General features: G+C 43.9%; 1 protein-coding gene across 1 annotated transcript in view; it reads left to right on the forward strand.

Annotated features, from left to right (window-relative positions):
• The first annotated feature begins 529 nt into the window (after nucleotides 1–529).
• The window catches only part of znf827 (zinc finger protein 827), a 65,696-nt gene continuing 43,069 nt past the window's right edge, over nucleotides 530–23,156 (forward strand). Inside the window, 3 exon segments of the mRNA XM_068726620.1 lie at nucleotides 530–1,023; nucleotides 20,305–20,645; nucleotides 20,647–21,580. Coding sequence (XP_068582721.1) covers nucleotides 981–1,023; nucleotides 20,305–20,645; nucleotides 20,647–21,580 — 1,318 coding nt within the window. The 5' untranslated portion in view covers nucleotides 530–980.

Genomic DNA, 23,156 nt, shown 5'->3' on the forward strand with positions numbered 1-23,156 from the left:
GAAATATCCTCCTCTTTAAGTATATAAATACTGTGGATTTAGTATAATAATACTAATATAGTTACACTATAGTAACATTAAATTACATAGCACCATCTTTTGTATGTAACTTTGCAAAATCAGGGTGTAAAAATGTCATCCAGTCAACATTAGCCTACAAAAATTCATTTTCAGCATACATTTTTTTTACCTTGCTGCAATTGGGATTCTTATCTTCAATTAAGATACACGTTTGGTTATAGTGGGTTATTGTCTGTTTCGCTAAAGCAAGCTAAATGCACGTTTAACATGCCTCTGCGTTATGTATTCACAGCGTCTAAATTGACGTGTACATCCACATTTGTATCATTCGCATTACTGCATACATTATTATCGTCACTCACTATTACATTATTTTTGAAGTTAATTAAATAGATTCCGTTAATGTAATTCGACTCGATCAGTGTGGTCTCTCTCTGCTGATTTATACCCTCTTTGCTTTTTTTTTTTTTCCAAATACATTTTCTTTTCAGCAATACACCCTGAAAGCTTGGGGGCACCTTGTCCGTCCGCTGCTCTCGGGGGCGAGCTCCTCGAATGTGTGCGTGTGCGCGCAAAGAGCGTGTTGGAGTGTGTGAGTGTGTGTGTGTGTGTGTGTGTGTGTGTGTGTGTGTGAGTGACTGTATGTGTGTGTGCGCGCGCGTGTGTGCGTGCATGTGGCTGCTCTGCTGTTGCTGCCCTTTGATCCCTGCATTAGTGTTAGTTAGGGGCTCGGAGACACACTTGCACCGAGAGCAGCCATAGTCAAGACACGGCAACAACAACAGCGGCACCTCCTCCGCCTGTGTTCCCATTCCCCCCCAACAATACACTTTAAACCGAGCAAAGCCAGGTGCACGACCAAGTCCCTGCCATCACTGGCGCCTCCAGTCTCAATGGGAAAAACCTTTTTTCTTCTTATCCCTAAACAAGGACGAGAATGTGATTAAAAACGGGGGAAAATGCCAAGGAGGAAGCAGGAGCAACCCAAGCGCCTGCCTTCACGTAAGTCCTTCACTCGATTTGTTCACATTTTTTAGTAACGGCTCTCCGGTATGTTTTGCGCAGTAGTTTAGGGTTAAAGAGGTGAAACAGACAAAAGACACGGCGTAGGTTATTTCTCCCTTTTTTAGGTCCGAGCGAGGCAGCCATGTTGTTGGCGATGGGTAACGGTAGCTAGGCAGTGAGTGGATAAACGATACGTGGCTTTATTAAAGAGTACAATCGATAGAGGTCCGGTTCCGCTAAAGGTTGCGGTCAGTGGGCATGTGTGTCGGTTGTGTGTGGAGCAATAATGGCCGAGCGTTTTTCCCGTAATGTGTTCGCCACTCTGCTATGTCGCTTTTCGGGTAAGAAAGGGGAGGATCTGGGAGTCTGGCCGCAATAAAATGAAGGGTCAGTCGGATCAGACAAGCCAGAGTCTGGCTCCCCGTATCCTAGTGTTCCTAGTTAGCAATAGCGCTATCTAGCAACGCTCGGTAAACTTCATTTCCTCGGCGATAAAGGTGCAACTTTCGCCTCATAGTTTTTTGCTGCTTCCAAAATCGCAGAACCGAATTTGTTCGCGCTTGTTTGTCGTCGACTTTTAAAAAGTGTGTAGAGATTTGTTTTTCTTCTTCTTCTTCTTCTTCCCCCTAACCTTAAGCTCGATATATATATATATATTTGTTCCCTCTACCCCTCCCAGTCTGCATGCAGGCTATGTCAGAGCCATGGTCGGTCACCTGAAGTTCAGGGTTTTTCCCCCTTCCCTTTGCAGCCATTCATTGCAGACAGACTACGATCAATAACGCAGTTATAAAAAGGGAAACGACAGTTTATGCTTCTATACTACGTTGCTTGAAACAAACGCCGTGCCGCAGCAGAAACCTATCAATCCCGTGTAGTCGATGTTTGGGTGGAGGTTGATTCACTTTTGTACATTTGACCCTCCGTATCTTTGGATGTTCGTATTGTGCTTTATCAGTCCAGATAATGAAACGCTGCGATAGCACACAGCGGCCACTAGAGGATCGCTCAGACGGTGTAGTGGGCAATGACAACGATCGTTAAAGGAATTGTCCGATAGTGACATTTCCCTGCTCAATACACGCGTAAGCAAACAGCTCAATTAGTCACATTGGTATGCAAATATAGTGAATAATTGGGTGATTCATCTTTTAAATTTTGATACATTTATATTATGACACTATCTTCTTCATTTCTTAAATGTCAGACCATGCCAGCTGTTCATCACAGCCAGCCACCATGACAAAAAATACAGGCACTAAGTTGTCTCTTACTCAGTTTATCTTACATCGCTTTTTGTTTAATTTCAAAGGGTTTCAAGTAATGCATGAGTTCCTGCTGCACCTGTCACAGTTTAATATGTCTGGCACATTAAATCAAATGTACAGTATGGAGTTATTATCCCCGTAGCTTCACACAATATATATATACATACACATACACAAATGCTGTTTGTTTTGTGGTAATGTTCACTGATCTACTGCTCAGGTGTTTGACCGAGGGTTGAACTTGGGAAATAGCATGGGTTGGCTTTGAGGTGGAGACTGGGTGACAGTGGTGAGTGTGTTTGTATCTGTGTGTGTGTGTGTGTGTGTGTGTGTGTGTGTGTGTGTGTGTGTGTGTGTGTGTGTGTGTGTGTGTGTGTGTGTGTATCTCTGTCTGTGTGTGTGTGTAACTGAGTGACAGGGAGATTTGGACAGTGATATGCAGCATAAGGAGAATCTAAGCTTTGTGGTTGAACTGCACAGAACAGGGTTATATATATATAGTGTGTATATATATATATATATATATATATATATATATATAGTATATATATAGTATATATATATATATATATATATATATATAGTATATATATATATATATATATATATATATATATATATATATATATATGACCCACTGTTGCAGCTTTTTTACTAGAAACAGCAGAAGACAGTCATCATTTAGAGAACTCGTCCACAGAATATGTTTTCCTCATCAGTTACCAAAATATGTGTTTCATGAAGTGTATTGAGAGTGCAGTGTAATCATGCAGTACATGCAGTTTTCAGTACCTGAATTTCCCTTGTTGACATTCATACACTTGTTTATGATTAGATGCAGAATACAGTACAGAGTACAGTATGGCTCACTGATTCTTTGATAAGCTGTACATTTTTCTTCCAAATAAGAAAAGAAAGTGTCTCAGTTAGTTGGAGTGAGTCATTGTGTTGCAGGGCTTAACACTAACTTCTCAAAGTGGCATCAGCGTTTGGTGGCTGAAGCTGAAAAATATGGTTGCAGTTATACATCCGCTTAATAATGACAATGTAACGAAATAATGGTGTTTTTTATCAGATTCTTTACAGAATTTGAATCACAAGTGTTAATCTGTTAACATGTAACTGTCCACTCTCAATTCCTGGTACACAAAATTCCGGCTGTGCATCTTTCAGAGATGATTTCAGATTTTCTGCCCAATATTTTCTGTCATTTAGGCAAGAAGACCAAAGATGGCTCGTGTCAACCTTTCAATTAATCTGCTTTGTAATTGGTCTGGAGTGAAAATAGCCTTCCCCCACGTATCTGAAACCATGTCCTCCTGTGTAGGCACTGTACTGGAGCGCTGCTGCGCTCGTGTTCCTGGGTTGAAATGAAAGCCCTTTTTCTGATTTAGGAGTTGTTTTCCTCAGTCAACAAACTGTCACAGGAAAGTATGAATTTGTCAGAAGCTTTTTGCGCTTTGTTTCGGATCTTCCCACTCTAGAATGGAAGTGTCACCTCATGCCATTTGCCGTCAGTCTGTGTGTTTTCATTATTCAGCCAACAACACCCTGGTGGTGTGCCAGCCAACGAGCACAATATCGAGCTCCAAATCTCTTCATCTGTGGTGAAAAAGGGCAAGCTAATACACTGGCTTTAATGCTGGAGGTGCTTTATCTTAGCACAGACCCAGATATATGGGTTGTGTAGCCCAGTGTGTGTGCACTGTCCTATTATCTGTGGCACAGCTTGTGAGAGGAGACTATTCCTTAAGTGTGTGTGTGTGTGTGTGTGTGTGTGTGTGTGTGTGTGTGTGTGCACGGCACACACATGCAAAAGTGAACGGTGTATGTGTGTGTGCTATGGAGGTCACGGTACAGTATGGCGCCTTCACTCTGACAAGTAAACATGACCTTTGGTGCCACAATGAAAACTGCCATTCTTTATGACCTTGCAGCGTGTTATTGTTTGTGTAATTTTTACTGCCTTATTACTCACTCTTTAAAGTTAGGGTTATTGGAAATGCGTGTAAGGTTTACTGTTTTGTGTTTGTGACCTGTGTGATTTAAAAAATGACATTAAATAGGTCAGAATAGGCCTAAATATTCCGTGCTGTTTTGGTATATTATGTTGATATTATAGCCTATGTTCCCTTAACCTCAACCAGTAATCATTCTTCTCCTCAGAAGTCTTTAGAAGTGAATTGGTGATATGTTAAACATATATAGACTGAGAGGGAGTCCATATCATAAGGATCACAACCTTAAGTGTATTGGGGGCGGGACATTTGTATTCTGCTTACCCCCCCCCCCCCTCCTCCCCTCCCCTCCCCTCCTGGTCATCTACATTTGAGATGGAGAGATTTCTAACATTTCCAGACAGATATGGGCTCCTCCTCACTGGGTGGCTCTGTACCTGACTGTAATGGCGGGTCACTGGCTCCCTTCCACTTGCTATGATTATAATGACCTTGGTGGGGCTGGGGCTTGAAAAACATTGGATTAAGGGGAGAGGAAAATTAGAGGAGGTTTCCATTTCGCTCTTGGCATAAAATTTGTGGGGACTTTCTGCCAAGAATCCTGTCCCCCCCCCCCCCCCCCCCTTTAAGTTGATGGGGCCTGGGTGCTCTGGCGGTGTCGGGCGAGTGGAGCTCAAGCGAATAATGATACACAGGCTTTAACTTAGAAATGAATTAAAGGGCAGGGGAAAGGTGGTGGATACACACTAACAGAGCAGAGAAACCTGCTCTCATTGAACATTCAGTGGCCAAACTGGACTCTTGTCCTTTGTGTTTTTTGCTTGATGGTGAATGAAAACCCTGATGTGAATAAACAGGTAGTTGGATGAGGTTTAACGGGCCTGGCTCAGCCTCAGGGTGTGGATCTTATACACAAACGTTAACCTCATTCGCTACTTTAAACAACTGGCCAGGCCGATGAGCGCTCATGATCTCAGTCGGATACATTTCATAGTTAATTCAACTTAATTACATTAAATAAATGTCACTTCATCATCAAAGCTCTGGGTATGTTACCCAAGAATAACGCGTAATAGAGGTTTTCTCAGAATTGCCTCTTTCACATTGCCGTTGAATAATTCATTTGAATTTGAGTGCCCATTTATTCTCACATAGCACCTTGTAGTGTCACTGTAGAACTAGGCTAATGCCTGAAATTTAAAATTGAATATCGGAGAAGATCCTTGTATGGTGGTGAGTATCACTACAACTTTTGTTAAGTGTTGGTTAAGTTGACTAAAGTGTCCGGTACTTTGTTCATCATTACATTGAACATAGCTGTTAAAGGAGACTCTACCCGTTTTTATTTCACCCTAGCCAGATTTTTACCGCCCATTCAGGAATTCAAGGCCACTTTCCTAGTCTTTACAATAGCACAGAGAATATAGCGCTGATGTCGAGCAAACTTTGTGTCTGGTAATTGTTGTGCATCCACTTTGTATTTAAAGCCCCCCTCTAGAGATGTCAAAGCCCAAAACAACTTCCTAGCCTCTAATAACTCTCAGCTCAAAAGTAATGGCATAATAATGTCAGTCAAATTGGATTTTTATGTGAAGACTATAAGTTTAAAGATTCACAACTGTGTTGTTTCTGGGCATAGTGTTTGTCAGGGTGATAACAGTGTGTGTGTGTGTGTGTATATATATATATATATATATATATATATATATATATATATATAAAAATTGTTGTTCTGTTCAGGACTTTAGCCTCAGTAAGTCTGTGTCTACCTTGTTTTACCCAAGTTATTTGTGATATTGGGCTTTATAAATAAAATGGATTTGACTTGTACTCCTAAATTGTTGCTCTTACAAATGTTCTAGTTCACTAGAAGGATCAACAATTGTGTTTTCAGTAGAAGAGCCTGTGAAGTGTTTACATGTCAGAGGCTATGTCAGAGGCTAGTCTAAAGCAACTCACCCCGAGTTTTAGGTTGCTCACATTTAATGGCAAAGCAACAAATAATTGACGAAGCATCTTTATTGAGAGAAGAATAATCTTGTGCTTCAAGCTTTTACATTTTTTACAATTTATTTGATTGTTAAATATTCATTATGTGCCAAAATGATGTTTATATGTGTACAGTGGGAGTTTGACAGACAGGTTTTGTTTACCTAGGGCTATATATTTAATCACAATAGTTTCTGAATACCAACTGAAAAGGGTTTGTAGCACCGGTTATCAAAAGCTGTCAAACAAAAGTAGCTACTGAATGCCTGGGTGTAGTTTACTTCTTTTATCAACTTTTGCCAGACTTATGGCTTCATGTTGTGCTGTTTTTGTGTGTAGGCATACAGCTGTAAACAGTGATGCAGCTAAGTTATTTGAAATAATAATAAAAAGTACTAAAAACATCCTCACTGCATTTACCAGTGATGGTAGAGAAAACATTAGAATACTTGCTCTTTCTAGTTTTATTAGTTGTCTGCTTGCATCTTTTAAAAAGTAAATTTTGGTACTCTACTCCACAGTTTAGTTCAAATTGTAACATAAAAAAACTAAAATAGTCAACTTTCAAAATCTTGAATCTCAGATGAAATTGTGATTTATCTTGTTCAGCATATGGCTGCAAGTTATTTACTTTGATAACAATGACTTAAGTTAAAATTCACTGTGGAAATGTATTTCTTTCTTCAGATGTGTTTGTTGTTTCAAAGTGCATTTTCTGAGCAGAAAATCCTCTGCAGCACAGAGCCAGGTAGCCGTGTTGGTCCTGATACCTCCAGTACAGTACCTGCCTGTCTGCCTGGTCTCAATCAGATCCCCCTCTGTGTGGAATGGAAGTGCCTCAGCCTTGGTAACGATTTTTCCCCGTGTTGACAAGTCACAACATGGAGATCTACAGCTCGGAGAGCAGCCCTTTGGCTACGCAGAGCCCTGCTTGCACTGAGTAATAGCAATCTCACAGGAGTAGCAGGCTTTCAGCTGGCAGCAGTTCATACGGAACAGCTCGCCGGTGCAGCTGGGAAAGACAGAGCAGAGTGGAGAGGGAGAGAGGAGCTGGTGGTGGTGGTAGCAGTGGAGATGGAGGGAGGGAGGAAGTGGAGAGGAAGAGCTGTTAAGAGCTTTGGGCGGTTTCTCTGTTGTTGTACCACACAAGTGCATCCAGGCCCTGCAGGACAAGCCTTTAACAGGCATGAGGGATGGAGAGCATGAGAGGAGAGGAGGAGGAGGAGGAGGCGGTGGTGGAGGAGGAGGAGGTAGTGGTCTGGGGAGCTGAAGCCGGCCAGTCGTGCCAGACGCCCGCTCTAAACAGGGATGTGATTTATTGTTGGACTCTGTCTCACGTTTCACTCCTAGAAAGACACAAAAATTTGCATTGTACAGAGATAAAGTACTTCCTAAATTGTGATGGAAAGACCGTCGCCTGTGGGCTGTGAGGAGTTTTTTGGAGCATGTGGTGCATCTTTAACTAGTGCGTGAAATTCTTAGTTTTTAGCATACGGTGGCATCTGATTTAAGTATTTTTCTGGCTATGGATTCTGCTATGATTATTGCCTTTTGACTGTCCCGACAAACCTACTGCTTCTATACAATATTGTATGTTAACTGTCCATAAAGAAATGTAGTAATCTAGTGTAGTTCATCAGAGTATGCGTATTTTGCTAGGGGGCAAAATTAAAATGGCTTTTGGCCAACTCGTTGATCTTTGTCGCCTTCGCTGAATGCTCTCTGCACAGCGCAGTGCTATGAGATGACCTCACTTCCTGTGTGGGTAGAGTAGGGCAGAAGGCCTTTTTACACACACACACACACACACGCACATGCACACAGATTCTCTCTCTCTCTCTCTCTCTCTCTCTCTCTCTCTCTCTCTCTCTCTCTCTCTCTCTCTCTCTCTCTCTCGCTCTCTCAAGCACCGCCTGGCTCCAGTTAGCCTGTAGTGCACTAGCCGGGCTAACACCTCTCTCCTCTTGGTGTGGAAGTGTTTCCACATTGCACATTTCGGCCGTCAAGAGCAAAGCACAGGCTAATGTCTTTAACTAGCCGCGCTAACAGCTGTGTGTCTGCAGCTTTTTGGGGAAGTAGGATCAGTTTTATAGGGAGATTAAAAGTACAGAGGGGGGCTGGGGGGGTGGGGTCTGTTACAGACACAGGATAGTAGGACCATAAGGCAGTGACAGCTCTCTAGGGAAACAATATATCACCTCTAATAGGAGAGTGGAAGTGTTTGGCTCCGGGACAAAAATCCGGAGAAGTTAAAATCATTGATGTGATGTCATCTCGGAGAAAGCCATTGTCAGTGCTGTGTGAGGTTATTTATGACGCTGAAAATGCAGGTGAGCGTCTTGACTAATTCAGTGTCGTAGAGGAGGCTTCCCCATTTGCACAATGTGGTCGTAGCATCTCCCGGCGCATTAAAAGGAACAATGTGACTCAGGTCTCATCCTTTATTGTCATTGTTTACCAAGGGCATTTGGTCACTTGGTTTCGTCCTTGTGATGCTAATGAGATTAGCTAATCACTGGATATTTCACTCTGAGTGAGGAGCCTTGTAGTTGATGAAGCCTGTAAGCACCACAACCATATGTAGTGGCAAATTGGACAAATTAACAGACTGAGATCATGAATGAATGGTTGTAGGTAGCGAGCTATTCTAAAAATCAACTGAATCCGATGCCCGTGTGTTCCCACTCCCCACGAGTATTTTGAATGGGGGCCATGTTGGTTCAGATTGCCATGTCATTAATCCCTCGTACTCTACAGGGGAGTGGTCAGCGGCAGATGTATTTGCACTTCCTCCAGAAGGTTTTCTAGATTAGAACAAATCCTCCCAGAAAAACCGTTTAAAAACCTCATTTGGCACGCACAGCCAGACTTTGTGCTCATAGCTCGCCAAAGACAGCCATCCCTCCCTCTACATCTCATTCTCTCTGACTCCCCTGATTTATTTTTTTATTTTTATCCCCCACCCCACCTTGTGGTTCTCAGAGCTTAGCCCCCATGTCGATTTGGACAGGGCAGTGTAATTGTTTGGAAACTCGGGTTTCTGTCATTTGCATGTAGCAAAGCAGCCACTTTTCCAGTTTTCAGTGGTTTGACCTTGTTGTACCTGCCAGCCAGAGATGAGATCATCAGAAGAGTAGACGAGGAGCTGACATCTCTCCTCCACCTACCCGTGGCTTTAAGTGATGGTTGTCATAGCAATCATTATGCCACAGAACAGACTCGGTGGGTGAAGGATGGCTTTGAATGCGACAGCCTCGGGTCACAACCTGGTTATGACAGAACAGACAGACCAATGAGGGCTGGCTGCAGCAGTACACAGGCTGAACGAGCTAAACAGCCGCATACATCGCGTGTCAAGTTCATATAGATATCAGGTGGGGGGGGGAGTGGGGGTTAAAATGACTGAGGAAATGGCTTTTTATACCTTGAAGAAAGCGAGGCAGGTATTGGTGTAACGGAGAGCAGCATGGGGCGAACAATGCCTTTCGTTCCCATCAGCTGCCCTGGCCAGCATTTAACATGGAGATTGGAAACGGAATAAGCTCCCCCCCCCATTCTCCCTGGACCTGCATGTAAATGAGGTTAGCGGTTAGCATTTCCTGCTGTGCCACCGCAATTCTTCTCCCTCTCTCTTGCTCCTTCTTTTTCCTTTTTTTTTTTTTTTTTTAAATAATGGCCTGAAAGTGCTCCCCCTTTCCTGGGGTAGGGACCGGGACCAATCCTGATTAGTGTCCCTGTCCTAAGTGACAGGCTAAAATCCAAGCAGGCACTGCCTCGGGCGCCTCTGCCAAGCAGCCGTCAAAGCAATACCACCATAAAAAAAAAGGCATCTTTCCCCCCTCCCCCCTTCAATTCTCCAGATTCCCTCCCTCTTTCGTCTTCCTCGCTCCTCTGCTCATTCTCCCTCGCCACCCATTCCAAGTGTCTCTAATAGACACTGCCTCCATCGCTGTAACACACTGTCCCCTTACATACATGCATGCACATATAGAATTACCTCTCACTCTACCCCCACCTCCCACCGGACCTCGCTTTGTATCCCTGGGTGGACTGGCTGCTATAGAGCCGATGGTTCCCTTTTGCCAGTAGGGTGATTTACAAACAATACATGGACGCTGTACACACTCCCACCTTCCACCCTCTCTCTCTCTCTTTCTCTCTCTCTCTCTCTCTCTCTCTCTCTCTCTCTCTCTCTCTCTTTCTCTTTCTCTTTCTCTCTCTGTCTCTCTCTTTCTCTCACTTCTCTTCCACAGACACACAATCACCTCTGTGAGGAGCTTCAGTATGCCAGAAAACAACGCAGCAGGGTGATGGCCTGTTCTTTTTGCACTTGTTCCAAAGAATGTACCCTGTCTACTTCAGAATGCCAGCGCGACATCCACGTCGTGGTTGAATGAGGTTACTTTGTCAACCGGAAGACAAATTGATGGGATCTGACTAGTATGTCAAGTGGCTCATAATTAGTAGTTTTCAAAAGCGCATGAAATGGTAATCTGAGCCGTGTTCAAGACAATTTTTCCTGATAGAAAGCAAAGACGCAAGGGAGTTCTATTAGTCGAACAGTTTGCAGGCATATGCTAATTACTCAGTGTTTGAGAAGAGGAATTTGTGGAAAAAATATGACTGTTTTAGATTCTTCTGGATTTGTTACTATGCCAGTCTGTAGGAAACACTAAACACAACACCCCGAAAATCAACCACAGAAGCACATTGATCTGGTTAGCTCGATCAAAATGTAATGATAACAAATACCTTTTTAGGTAAGCAATCCAGCATTGGGCATTTTGTGTTGTTGTGAGCACTCATGTGTCAGAGTCTTTTATATTTCACACAAGTAGAAACACTTAAGTTTTTGTCTACGATCTGTGGTGTTTTAAAATGTGCTACATGTGTTGCCTGTATTCGGTTTCACAAAGAAGGACGCCACCCACATATGCCTGTTCCTACGAGAGGGAACGGCTTGAGTCTTGATGAATTCTAACAGCTCTTTCTCACAGAATCAAGATTGGTTTGGAGTGTCTAGTGTTCAGACAATATACTGGCATTTATCAAGCAACTTATGAATGCATTTGTCAAACAATTTATATAAAAAAAATTCAATTCACAAGTTCTTCTATGTAAGATACTGGGAATGTATCCTATATGTGTATTAGTGGTGAGAACGGACTCAGTGTTGATCTGTACGGATCCTCCCTCACAGTTCGGCACGCGTGTGGACCGCGGATTAAATACACGGTTTAATGTTAACCATCACAGTGTGCAATAAAGTTTTACTGACTATCGTAATCAGGAAATCATCATTTATGCTTTTCTAGTTGCAGATCTCTGATAATGTTACATTGTAAACAACACTAACAGCTAACAAACAAAGGTTCCGTTCAGTTCCATTATGATGCGTTCAGGCTCTGTTCAATGAATATGAACATTGAACAAAGGTAAATTATAACGTTATCATGATGTGTTCACAGGTAATCTCGTAAAATGTAGTGTTGCTGAGAAACCTGAATACACAGTTGTTTTCACAGCAACATAGATATTAGAGATGATTTATGACCTGTTTACATGAGCTGTAATAATAAATCATTAAAACTACTAATGACTTGAAAAAATTATGTTTTTATACCTAAAATTATAATCTTTTATTCCCTAATCATTGTTTTTATGAAGAAAAAAAAGACTATAAATATAAGGACAACATTTATAATTTTTGATGGTTTACACTTCAGAGCGGTTGAAATTATATTTGGGATGGTGGCAAAAAAAATAAATAGTCTGGAGCCTTATAGAGCAGCTGCTATAATCAAACAAAACAACAAAGGGATCTGTATCTGCCAATATGGATCATCAACGATCTGCAGTTAGTATCAGATGTAAAAGACAGGATCAGGGATCTCTAAAAGTTATATTTGCTCCCTTTATTCTTTTGGGCTGATCTGATCTGTGATCCGAACTGTGAGTTTTATGATCCGCTGCACCACTAATGTGCATATATACTTATAGATGAAGAACAATCGGCAGCAGTATTACATGAGTTTCTAAATCTATGCCGTAAATCAATCGGTCTAAAAACAAACAAACATGCCATCTCAACAGCATCTTGCTGAATGGCTTACTGCTTTTTGAAAAATGAAAGGATTGTGTTTTGGCTGGTTATAGACAGACTTGGCATCTGGCTGATAGCCACAATAAATGTGTTATATTGTGATTCATGATATCCAATTTTGGATAGACTGCGTTTGTACTATATTGAAATTAAAGCACCATTGTATTGTGTTTTTAGCCGACAAGCAATGGAACATTAGAGCAATTAAAACCATAAAGGCCTAAAAACACTCCACTAATATGTTAGTAATGTAATGAAATGCACAAAATAGAAAAATGCAACATGCAAATCCATGTTAACAAATTCCTGGTCAGCAGTTTTAAATGCTTGGATTGGATTTATGCAGCGGAATAATACCCCTCACAGACACCATGCTGTTAAAGACCCCAACACACTCATCTGTTTTGGGATTTCTTTCTTCGATGCCTTTCTCCTTTTTGCTGCCAAAGATGTTATTTTGTAAAATTATACCAGGAAATGTCCACTCACTTAGCAACAAACCAATAAACGATGCCCAATGAGTGGGAGACTAACCATGTGACATATAAAACTTTAGCTCTGACATATAATACTTTTAAAATGGTAGTGCTAACAGTATGGGGATCTACAGATGGTCATTGTAGCTCTTTTTGTCCGTCACATTATCTGTTTCTTATTCATTCAATAGAGAACTGAACGTTGCTTTCAAAGACAAGAGGACAACATGTCTTATGACAACATGAGGACAACAAAAAGACATGAGATCTTATTTCTACTGGCTACTTGCAAAGCAGAATAAAAATAAAAAAAAGCACGACTCATCATTACCAAAAACACTGCAAGCTGTTAATAAGTCGTTCATAATAAAGCCAAACCTTTGGCAGAGCGTTTGACAGTAAAAACCATCCAGTAAGATGCTGACCCAGGGCCAGTTGATTGTCCAAACCAGTGTCCTGGGAACAACAGTTTGCTGGTTTGAGTATTTCTCACCTTGTGATTAGCCAGTTAATCTGTGGCTCTGTGCTGTGGCACAGGTCCACTCTCTTTTTATGTTGTGTTTTATGTACCCAGTCAGAATCAATGCCACCTCACAGTAAGTCAGGGGTCCAATAACTTCAAGAACCATTTAGAGTGACTCATGCCATGCACACATCCATGTGCTTGGGAAATTTATCATGCATTTTTATACATTTGTCAGTATTATTAATGGGAGTAATCTGTCATATTTTAAACAGAGGTTTAACTTACCGCAAATGCACACAATATCCGTGACTGGCACAAGCAGAAAATACCGTATTTACACAGTAGATGTTGTGGCCGCTATTGTAAACCAGCGAGCAGGACTGTTTATAGTAGTATTGATTTTTTTTTTGTTGCCAATATTGAATTATGATTTTGCATCGATGCTTTTTGATTTGTCAGGTTTTTAATAAGCTAAAACTGACATTCCTGTCCAGATGTTTTATGCATGGAATAATTTGTTCATTGACTGAAAGTTGCCATTGACAGTCTTGATAACAGTTTGCTATTATTACTAAGGGGATGTACTAAGGGAAAACTCACCTCTTCAAGACGTACTACCCTGAGCCTTCCACTTAGCACTTATTGTATTCATATTAGTTTGTTGCACTTATTGTAATTGTATTGGTTTGTTTCTGCACTGTACTTTTGCTCTGTTTCATGCTCTTAGATGCTTGTTTAAAAAAGGAGACGCACTTATGACTTCTGGTGACTAGTAGTTCTCTTGAATACCTATGTTGAATACACTTCTTGTAAGTCGCTTTGGATAAAAGCGTCTGCTAAATGACTGTAATGTAATGTCTATGATATCACCATACGCAGAAGTTGCCTAAGTCACTACTTGTGATTAACAGTCAGCATTTGCATCTTACATTTACAACCTAAATCAACTGCATTGGATTAAGAAAGAAGGAAAGTTCTTACAGACACGTCACGGAGGCTGTGAAACCTTATAACTGTACAACTAAGCACACAGTATTCTAAATAAAACATGCAATAAAATCAAAATATCTGTCTACAGACGACTACCAGCTGTCAAATCCTACCAGGTGTCTGTATGCCTTGATGCTTTTTAGGCCAATATTTACACACCATTGACTGTCCAGTACATCGGACAGTTCATTGTTGATTTTTACGGGCTGTAGTTTTTTATCCAGGTATCTTAGTTTTCCTTAGATGCCGCAGTGATTCCTTTCTCCACATCGAAATGATTGATAATTAGAAGATTTTGAATGATCTCATTCCAGATTCACACGTTTGCATTAGGATGTTGTTGCATGTGAAATGGAAACGGACTCCCTCTATACTTCCAGTCCAGGTTAAATCATTTCAGGGTAGAAAAATAAAGTCACTTATTCGATTCCTCTAATCACAATCTTTGTCAGTTATGCTGCAAAGATTCAATAGACATACCACTTCTCTCCCTCCAGCAATTTAGGTCCATAGCTTTGATGACACATCTGAGCTTATGAGCAAGTCTTTTTTTTTTTTTTTTTTTTAAACATGAGATGCTAAAAATGGAAGGGAAAAATAAACCAGGGGGTAAAGTGCACTTCATGTGCAATGAGGAATTTCAGAGGTCTGGGGCTCTCAGTCGTCTCATTCTCTTCCAAGAACACTTCTCCTTCCTGTTTCACCTCTGGCATGCCGCCCAAAGTACCCACAAACCACGGAGGCCAAGGCCGAAAATACACAGATGGTAATTTGCACTACATTTCAATACGACTCAACCGCCATTATATATAGCCCTGCTGCCTGAACTCTGATCCTCAGTAAGAGTATCACCTCACCTCAGATTCCAGCTAAAAGATGAGCTCTCTACGTCTTTGTCACCGGGTACAAGTTGTACGGGATGATGTAGATGGTTGCAGTTGAAGTGAAAGAGTTGATTCTGAGTTTTAATAATGTTTTTAATGTCTAACATGAACCTCGATCAATACGCGGGAGGATTTTTTTCCCCGCTAGATCAAGGCTGTGTCAACATAATGAATTGCCAGAGGGATGTTTAGTGGTGTAGCTTACTCCTGCATGGAAGAAACATTATTAGTTTTTCAATGCACTGAAAGCAAAGGCTTTGGCAGCTAATGTTGCACGGTATGCCGATACTGGAAAGGGATCGCAATATCCTACCGGTAAAAACCGATAAGATCCCTCATTGTGTTCGTACCGGTACTTTAAGAATGGCATTGTTTCAATAAGAGTCGTAGTTGCATCAATCTGTGACAGTGGGGCAATGTGTTTACACAGCGCTCTACCAGAGGACCCGGGGGAACGGGCAATTTAAGCAACAGTCAAAAAATAAACTGCGGTTTTCAGGATTTAGCTAGCGCTGATCAGCAGGATGGAGTCAACACATACATCTGAAAAGAAGATTAAAGCAGGTCATGAACCGCTCACCGGCTGCACAGTCCCGCTCTGAGCTGGTGTCTGTATCAGCAAAAAATAACAACGCAGCTCTAACCAAATCTACCGGGAAAAAAAAAATTAGACTCACCATCTTTTCTAAATTTGTCCAAGCATCTCCTGTAATTCGAGAAACACTTAATCCACCAAAGAGCATGTGTTGAAGTAAGTTTTCACAGTAATGTGAAATGGTCGGAAAAGGTCAAATCAGTCCGGCGACGAAAGTGACACGAACACAACTCCGACGCAACACAGTGCTCACTAAAGTTACTCTGGTGTCTTCCTGAATTTAGCTACATTTCCGTCATCGACTTCTCACAGAACCTCATTTGAATTTAGAATCATTGAGTTTGTTTTTGTTTTGGAAGCCTCTTGCCATCCCCCAAGCTGCAGTACCACTCTCCGCCTGAATAATGAGTGATTATCAAACCCACTGATTAGCAGTGGTGATCAGATGCTATCACATCGTCACCAAGTTCATAGGTTACCTGTCCCATTGCATGACAAGTCTTGCCCTTGTTGGTTGTCGTGTTTCACCAATTTCCGAATAGAAATAACATAATAGATAAACTTCGGAGCAATTATCATGTTCTTCCTGCAAAAAAACAGCATTTAACAGATTGATGGTGTATACTTTCATTTGAAAGGGGGGAAAATATGTGTCTTGATTTTTATTTATTCTTAATATTTGTGTTCCTGGTTATGGAGAAAGAGAGGGAAAGAGATGAAGGGAGGGATATAGAAGAAGAAAGAAAGACATGTTGGTGTGAAAGAGATCAAGCAAGTGAGAGATTATGGGAAAAGGGAAGGGAAGCGATCCTGATCCAGTGTGTCCCAATTAATGGAATTACCTTCCTCCTCGGGAGGACAGTTAGTCATTTGCAGAGACGTGAGCCCGCCAGTCTCTCCCACCATATTGTCCAGCAGGCGCTAATAAGGCGGCCCTGACCGCCGGGCGTGCTCATTAGCATAGCCCGCGGCCGTGGCAACCCCCGCCAGGGCCCAGCCGGACACTTAATTACCGCCGTGGCTCCTTCCTCTCTACATCCATACTCGCTGCCCTCCTTCCTCTGTACTCGCCCCCTGCTCTACCTCCTTAACCCACTCCCAAAGACATACACATGCACCCCCCCCCCCCACCCATTCATACCAGGGTAGATGTAAGACTAATCATTTTGTCGATGTGGATGTGTTGGCTTTAGTCTTGGTATGTTGTGGCCGTCTTTTATGTTATTTCACTTTTTACGGCTTTGCGGTGAGCAATCTTTTGCAATTTTTAGCGATTCCCTGACCTGCACTATCTCTAGCTCGTGCTCCCTCTCTCGTTGCCTCTCTTACTCTCATTGCTATATTAGCTCATGGGCATGACTCTCGTTTTGACATCGGCACAGTATTGATGCACCGCTGTCCAGCCTTAATCGGCTAATGGCCTCCTCTTCTTTCCTGCCCAGACAAATCAACCCCTCCCTTAGCCATCCCGCTATCTGTCCCTTCCTCCCTTCGCCTTCCCGTCTCCTCTCCCCATACCCAGTTCAGGCCTGGGGTCAGTGAGGCCAATTTTCATGCCTGGCTAAGTCACAGAATAGCTGACAGAATAGCTGTGTGTGTGTGTGTGTGTGTGTGTGTGTGTGTGTGTGTGTGTGTGTTAGAGGGAATATGCTAGTCAGCAGCCTCGCACAAGTCATGTGGTGGGTGACCTCCTGACCTACCTTTACTCCAGTCCCTTGCTCTTCTCTCCCTTCTCTAAACACACTCTTCCCTTTACCAGCAACCATTCTGTTTGACAAGGAAATCTGGCTCAACCCCCCCCCCCCCGTGCTAAACTCGTATGTATGTGCGCACACACATACATGCACCCTTCTCTGACCTAGAAAAGCTGCGGCCAAAATAATCCTGCCAAGTTCACAAATGGAGATTGTTGACAGCACTGCACGGTGAAACAATGAACAAGTACACTACCTGTAATGTCCAACTGTTTTTAAGCTGTAGTTGCAGGCGGTGAGCTTTTTTTTTTTTTTTTTGACAGGTTAACACAACACACAGGTTTCCGAACACTGTAAGTCACAGAGGTGCTACATCATAACAGTCTTAGCTGCTCGGTGTACATCTCCGTTCAAGCTCAAGGCAGTTTATTCCAGCCGGTCTTGAAGCCTCCCGACCTTCTCTTTATGTAGCCTCAGCTTGCACTCTGACCTATTATGGCTCGCTCTCTTTGTCTATAATGTTGTGGCGCTATACGTCTCTGTGGTCCAGAGAGAAAATCCCCCGCTGCTGCGCCACTGAATCACCCGTGTGTGAGTGATAACAGATCCAGACTGCTGAGCACCCCGCAGCTGTTTGTCTCAACATGCAAGTCATCCCCGCCATTACACCACTAAATGGTTCCCTTTCAGTGGCAGACGCTTGCCGCCTCGGTCCGTATCTCCATGCTTCCATCACTTGGGGGGGGGGGGGGGGGGGGGGGGTTGCAGTTACTGTCGCAGAGCCAGCCACCGTACTGGAGGCAAAGCAGTTGAATGTGTGTCAGAGAGGGAGAACATCAGCATTAAATTACATTCTTGGCTGTGTATTTAGTGTTTGTATTGTAAACATACGTATGCATATGTTTGCGCCCATGCGTGTGGTGGGCACACAGAGGCAGTTGTGAGAACAGAGTTCAGACGAAGCCCCCCTTACAGCTCGGGCCGGAGACCATAACCTTGGGAAATGTCATTCCGCCCACGGTTGGTGTCTCGCCTGCGACACACAAAGCCTTGCTAGTGGAGTGCATCAGTGCACTGTGGCTCTCTGGCAGAACCCTAGTGGTGTAGGGCTGCATTCAGCTGTACCCAACCCGGAGGTTTAAGAGTGAGCCTAGGAAGCCAGAGAGTTCAGCCTCAAAGCTTGAGACCTTGGGTCAGCAATCTAGTGATTTCCTTCTAACCACATTACAGCCATTAGTGGCTCTCGCTGCTTTTCACATGTCACATAGAAATGGGTCAAGCCCTGCCCTGCATGACTCACAGGCTCTTTCTCCCGCTCCCTCCCTTTCATTCCTGTTAACCCTACTGAGGTGGCAAAATGGCTTCAAGCAGCATGGGGAAAATTGGGTTCACATGCAGCACATTATGACGTTTTCATTCACCTAAAGAAATGAGAAGGGTCACGCTTGATGTGTACGCTCATCAGACTCTTACATTGTTTTGTGTAGGTGAAGTCTATTAGCTCACAGACTGCTTGGAGAGCCATGCGGCCATTATTAATAACATAATCCGTTGCCTTGGTTTTTGGCATCTGACATTTCCTGTCAGTTTCTGGTTATGTGGTTACTGACAAAAATATAAGATGTGTTTGTGTGTGAGCCCTGTTTGATATCTGTTGCAGCAGGAGGGTAGCGGTCATACTGGGTTGTGATTGTGGTCACCTTTGTGGACCAACGGCATGCCACACTGGCCAGATGTCGGCCGACTCTAATGATCCCAACAGGTCGCTGGGCCGGGTTGCCTCGCAACCGTTTTGCCTTTTGCCTGTAAACAGAGAGCAGGCCCACCAGACCTCGGTCAGGGTTTAGAGGGCGAGGGCAGCTTTTGGTGTGTGTGAAAGTACTGTTTGTATCTCGGTGTGTGTGAGACATTTTTTTCAAGCCACATGTTTTTTTGCAACTGTATGAGTGAGAAATCTCAGCCAGTTCCTTCTCATCAGAAACCCAAAGAGGAGGGGGGGGGGTTTTGACATTTAGTTTTGCTCAGGCTCGGTGCTTTTTTGACATGTTCTTATGGAGGTTTGTTAATATGTATCAGGAATATTCACTTTTCTTTGTTCGCCCTTGTCTGGCAAGCTGTAATGTTTTGCTTATGAATATTGATACATGAAGTGTATATTAATGACCCTTGGTGACCTTAACCCTATCCCTTATTGGCTCCCCGGTGGTATCTGGAGGCTCATGAATATTAATCTAGTTCTGTAACCTCCATTACCCTAATCTTTGCTGTCTAGCCTCCCAGAAGGACCCGTTGTCATGGTAACCCCTTTACTAGACTCTTCCAGACCAAAAGGGTGGGAAAAAAAAAATATGGTTAAAAAAGAAGAAGAAAAAAGACAGAAAAAAATCTAAATTACTCAAATATCTTGGATGCACCTCGTGAAAAGCTGCCATTGTGTTAGAAAAATGTCGAATTTGTGTTCATAGTAGTTTTTAGTGGTGTCCTTGCTGAACAATGAAGTGTGTTTTTCTGCATCTTTAAATGGCCATTTGACTGGGTTTTAGGCAGGTAATTGTTTTTATGAATTTTCAAAATTGTGGTCTCAATTCCACCAAGTACAGATCACTTATTGCTCTGCAACATTAGACAGGATGGGACATAATAACAGTGAATAGTGAAAAGCAATTTCCAATTTAGAAAGCCATGTAGCCAGAAGCTATGGCTCTGCCCTCTACTTAACTCTTTGTAGTAAGTCTTTGATGTTCACAATTCATACTCAGGATACTCAAGTATTCAGCTGAAAGATGATGCCTACTCTAACTGTTCGCTATAGCTACATGGTGATACCAGTATGTATGCTCTCTCTCCTCTTCCAGATGTGGACAGCAACGAGGAAGGAGGGCCTGACGATGGTCCCGTGGAGGAAGAAGGCTGGTTTGGGAATGCTTCTGACACGCGCTCAGAGTCGTCGTCCTACGGAGACACCCAGGATGAACTCCTCCTCGCACGGGGCTCCTCTCCGGATGAACGGCCCGGAGTCAGCACTGGGTCCGGGGACCACGACACCTGTGGGGGTGAGAGCTCATTGGGTTGCCCCACACCCGTCCATCGTGCCTCTTTGGAACTTCTCGGACTGGATGGAGGTGCATTCTCGGCCCAGGACACACTCTCTTCTGTGGTATCATCGCTGTACGGCGAGGCGGCGTCTCGTGCCCTGGGGAAAACCCCTCAGCAGCAACCTGCGGCGCCTCCTAGAGGCCGGGTCGCTGAAACTGGACACCGGGGATCTGCTGGGTCGGTCATCCAGGGGGTGTGCTGGGGGGGAGTCTCCTCCGATTGGTCTCGCCCCGCCTCTGACCCTCTCCCCATCTTCCCATCATGCCCAGCAGTTAAGTGCTCTTGCCCGAAAACTGGCCAATAACAACAACAACAGCGGCTCAGCCTCACCGGCCTCCTTGGCACCCTCAGTCACCAACATTAAGCAAGAGCCCCTTGATCCCTTTAACTCTGTCACCCCTACCAACGGAAGTGGCTTTGTATGGGCAGGTGTCGCAGATAAGTGGCCACCGGCCAGCTGCTCCACGCCCTGTGGCTCCAGCCTGTCCCCAGACTCTGCGATCCAGAAGTTAAAAGCGGCCGCGAACGCCGTGCTTCAAGACAAGAACGCCGTGGCCTCCTCTTCGACAACTTCTTCCTCCTCGTCCACCTCCGGCTCGTCCGCGGTGCCCGCCCTCGGAGGGGGCGGTCGAGGAGACGACGTGGTGCGCTTCGATGCCTTCAACTCTCCGTTCAGCCCACAGTCGGCCAGCTCCACCCTCGCTGCGCTTTCCAAGAAAGTCAGCGAGCGGAGTCAAACCTCGTCAACGACCAGCGCTGCTACCGACCACCAATCCTCCAATTCCTTCCTCTCGCTCGTGTCGATGACCTCCTCTGCTGCCTTGCTCAAAGAGGTGGCGGCAAGGGCAGCGGGAAACCTGCTGGCAGAGAAGAAAGATGGTTCCTCCTTGGCGACTCCCGGGGTCCTCCAAGAGGACGTGAAGCCCCTGCTAGACAAGAACCAGAGGGCTCCCACGCCCTCGACACCCACCCAGAGCCTAGACTTGCTGTTGCCCTCGACTCCAAAGAGCAGAGGCAAACCCAACAGCCAAGCAGGTAATGTAAAGTATTAATATATGCATAGCAATCACCATATGCATATTAATAGTAATACTACATCAATCAAAATAATGGTCGCACCAATACATAAGCTGAGGGCAGCTCAGCTCAGCTGAGGTTAGGTACATTTTATGATATTTTTCCAGTGAAAATATATTTTTCATTTTTTGCCTTGTGTCTTGCCACAGAATCAGGACACCTAAGCTCAAACAAGATTGCCACAATGAAATAAAAGGACCTTGTGTTTGTATGGAAGAGAGTCTAAAGGTTCAAGATCATTTCAGCTGCGCTTAATTTATGGAAAGTTTTCATTTTCCTTCACCATACCGTTTTCTGTCGAAAAGTAATCGTACAAATGTACCTGCAGTTCAAGTGAACTAACTCGTCTATCATAATACTTCTCGCCTTTCAGCATTTACCAAAGAACAAATTCCACTTGTGTCATGACACGATAAATAGAAGTTAGTATTGCAATGGAAGCTCCAGAAAGATACAACCTCTTTGCTGTCATTGCATGGAAGAGTAGCGGGTTTGCTTGTTCCCAAAAAAACACAAAAAAAAAGCACAATTCTGGACTTTCCGTGACATGTTTTCTCTGGGTTTGTAATGGTTTTGTTCTCGCCTCACTGTCGTCGAAGTAGCGAGTAGTGTAGCCTCAGCTTAACTGTCAGCCGAGCAGAGAGCAGAGCCGAGAGAAAACAGCCCTGGCTGGCCTTCTAGTCTGGGAAATGGTCTGCGGGCTCGACGGGGGGGTTCCGACTGAGACCTCGCTGCCTTCCCAGACCAGCTCGTTTGTGCTCGGATGTGCGTGCTGCCAAAAGGGGGCCGTCAGTGTGTGCTCGGCACAGTGGGGAGCCGTGGAGTCCATATCCATCTCGGCAGCCTACTCCTGGCTTCAACCCCCACAAGCCAGAGCCCTCTGCACTGATCAGCACAGCAGACTTAAGGCCAAACACATCATACTTTCCACTGACTGGATACAGATGCACACACACACACACACACACACACACACACACACACACACACACACACACACACACACACACACTCTCTGTCTCTCTCCCTCCTATGCTCTTTCACTCTCTCTCCCTCTCTCTCTCTCCCTCTCTCTCTCTCTCTCTCTCTCTCTCTCTCTCTCCCCCTCCCTCTCTCTCTCTCTCTCTCTCTCTCTCTCTCTCTCTCTCTCTCTCTCTCTCTCTCTCTCTCTCACTCACAAATAGCCGTGCCATATATTCTGTAAGTGTCTACTCAGATGTAGACATATAACCAAACAAGGGTGCACACAAAGATCTCGCTCTTGCACGGGGAGAGAGGGAAAGCTTCAAAGTGCAGGCTTCTCGCTAAGTAGCCTTTAGGGAGAACAGAATGTTTTCAGGGAGATGGATGGGCACTTTTGAGGGATTGTGTCGCAACCCCGCCAAATCTAAAATGGCTGGATCAAATTGACTTCAGACAGATGAGGCAGTCGATGTAATATTCTGTGATCTGCATGCTAAGAAGGAAGGTCTGCTCTAACCCGCGAGCCGTCAAGGTCGAGCAGCGCTGTAAAAATGCAGGTAGTTGTTTGGTC

The sequence above is a fragment of the Cebidichthys violaceus genome, unplaced genomic scaffold (genome assembly GCF_023349555.1).
Source record: "Cebidichthys violaceus isolate CVI_PGR_0920_01 unplaced genomic scaffold, fCebVio1.0.p SCAF_4, whole genome shotgun sequence".
Taxonomy (NCBI): domain Eukaryota; kingdom Metazoa; phylum Chordata; class Actinopteri; order Perciformes; family Stichaeidae; genus Cebidichthys; species Cebidichthys violaceus.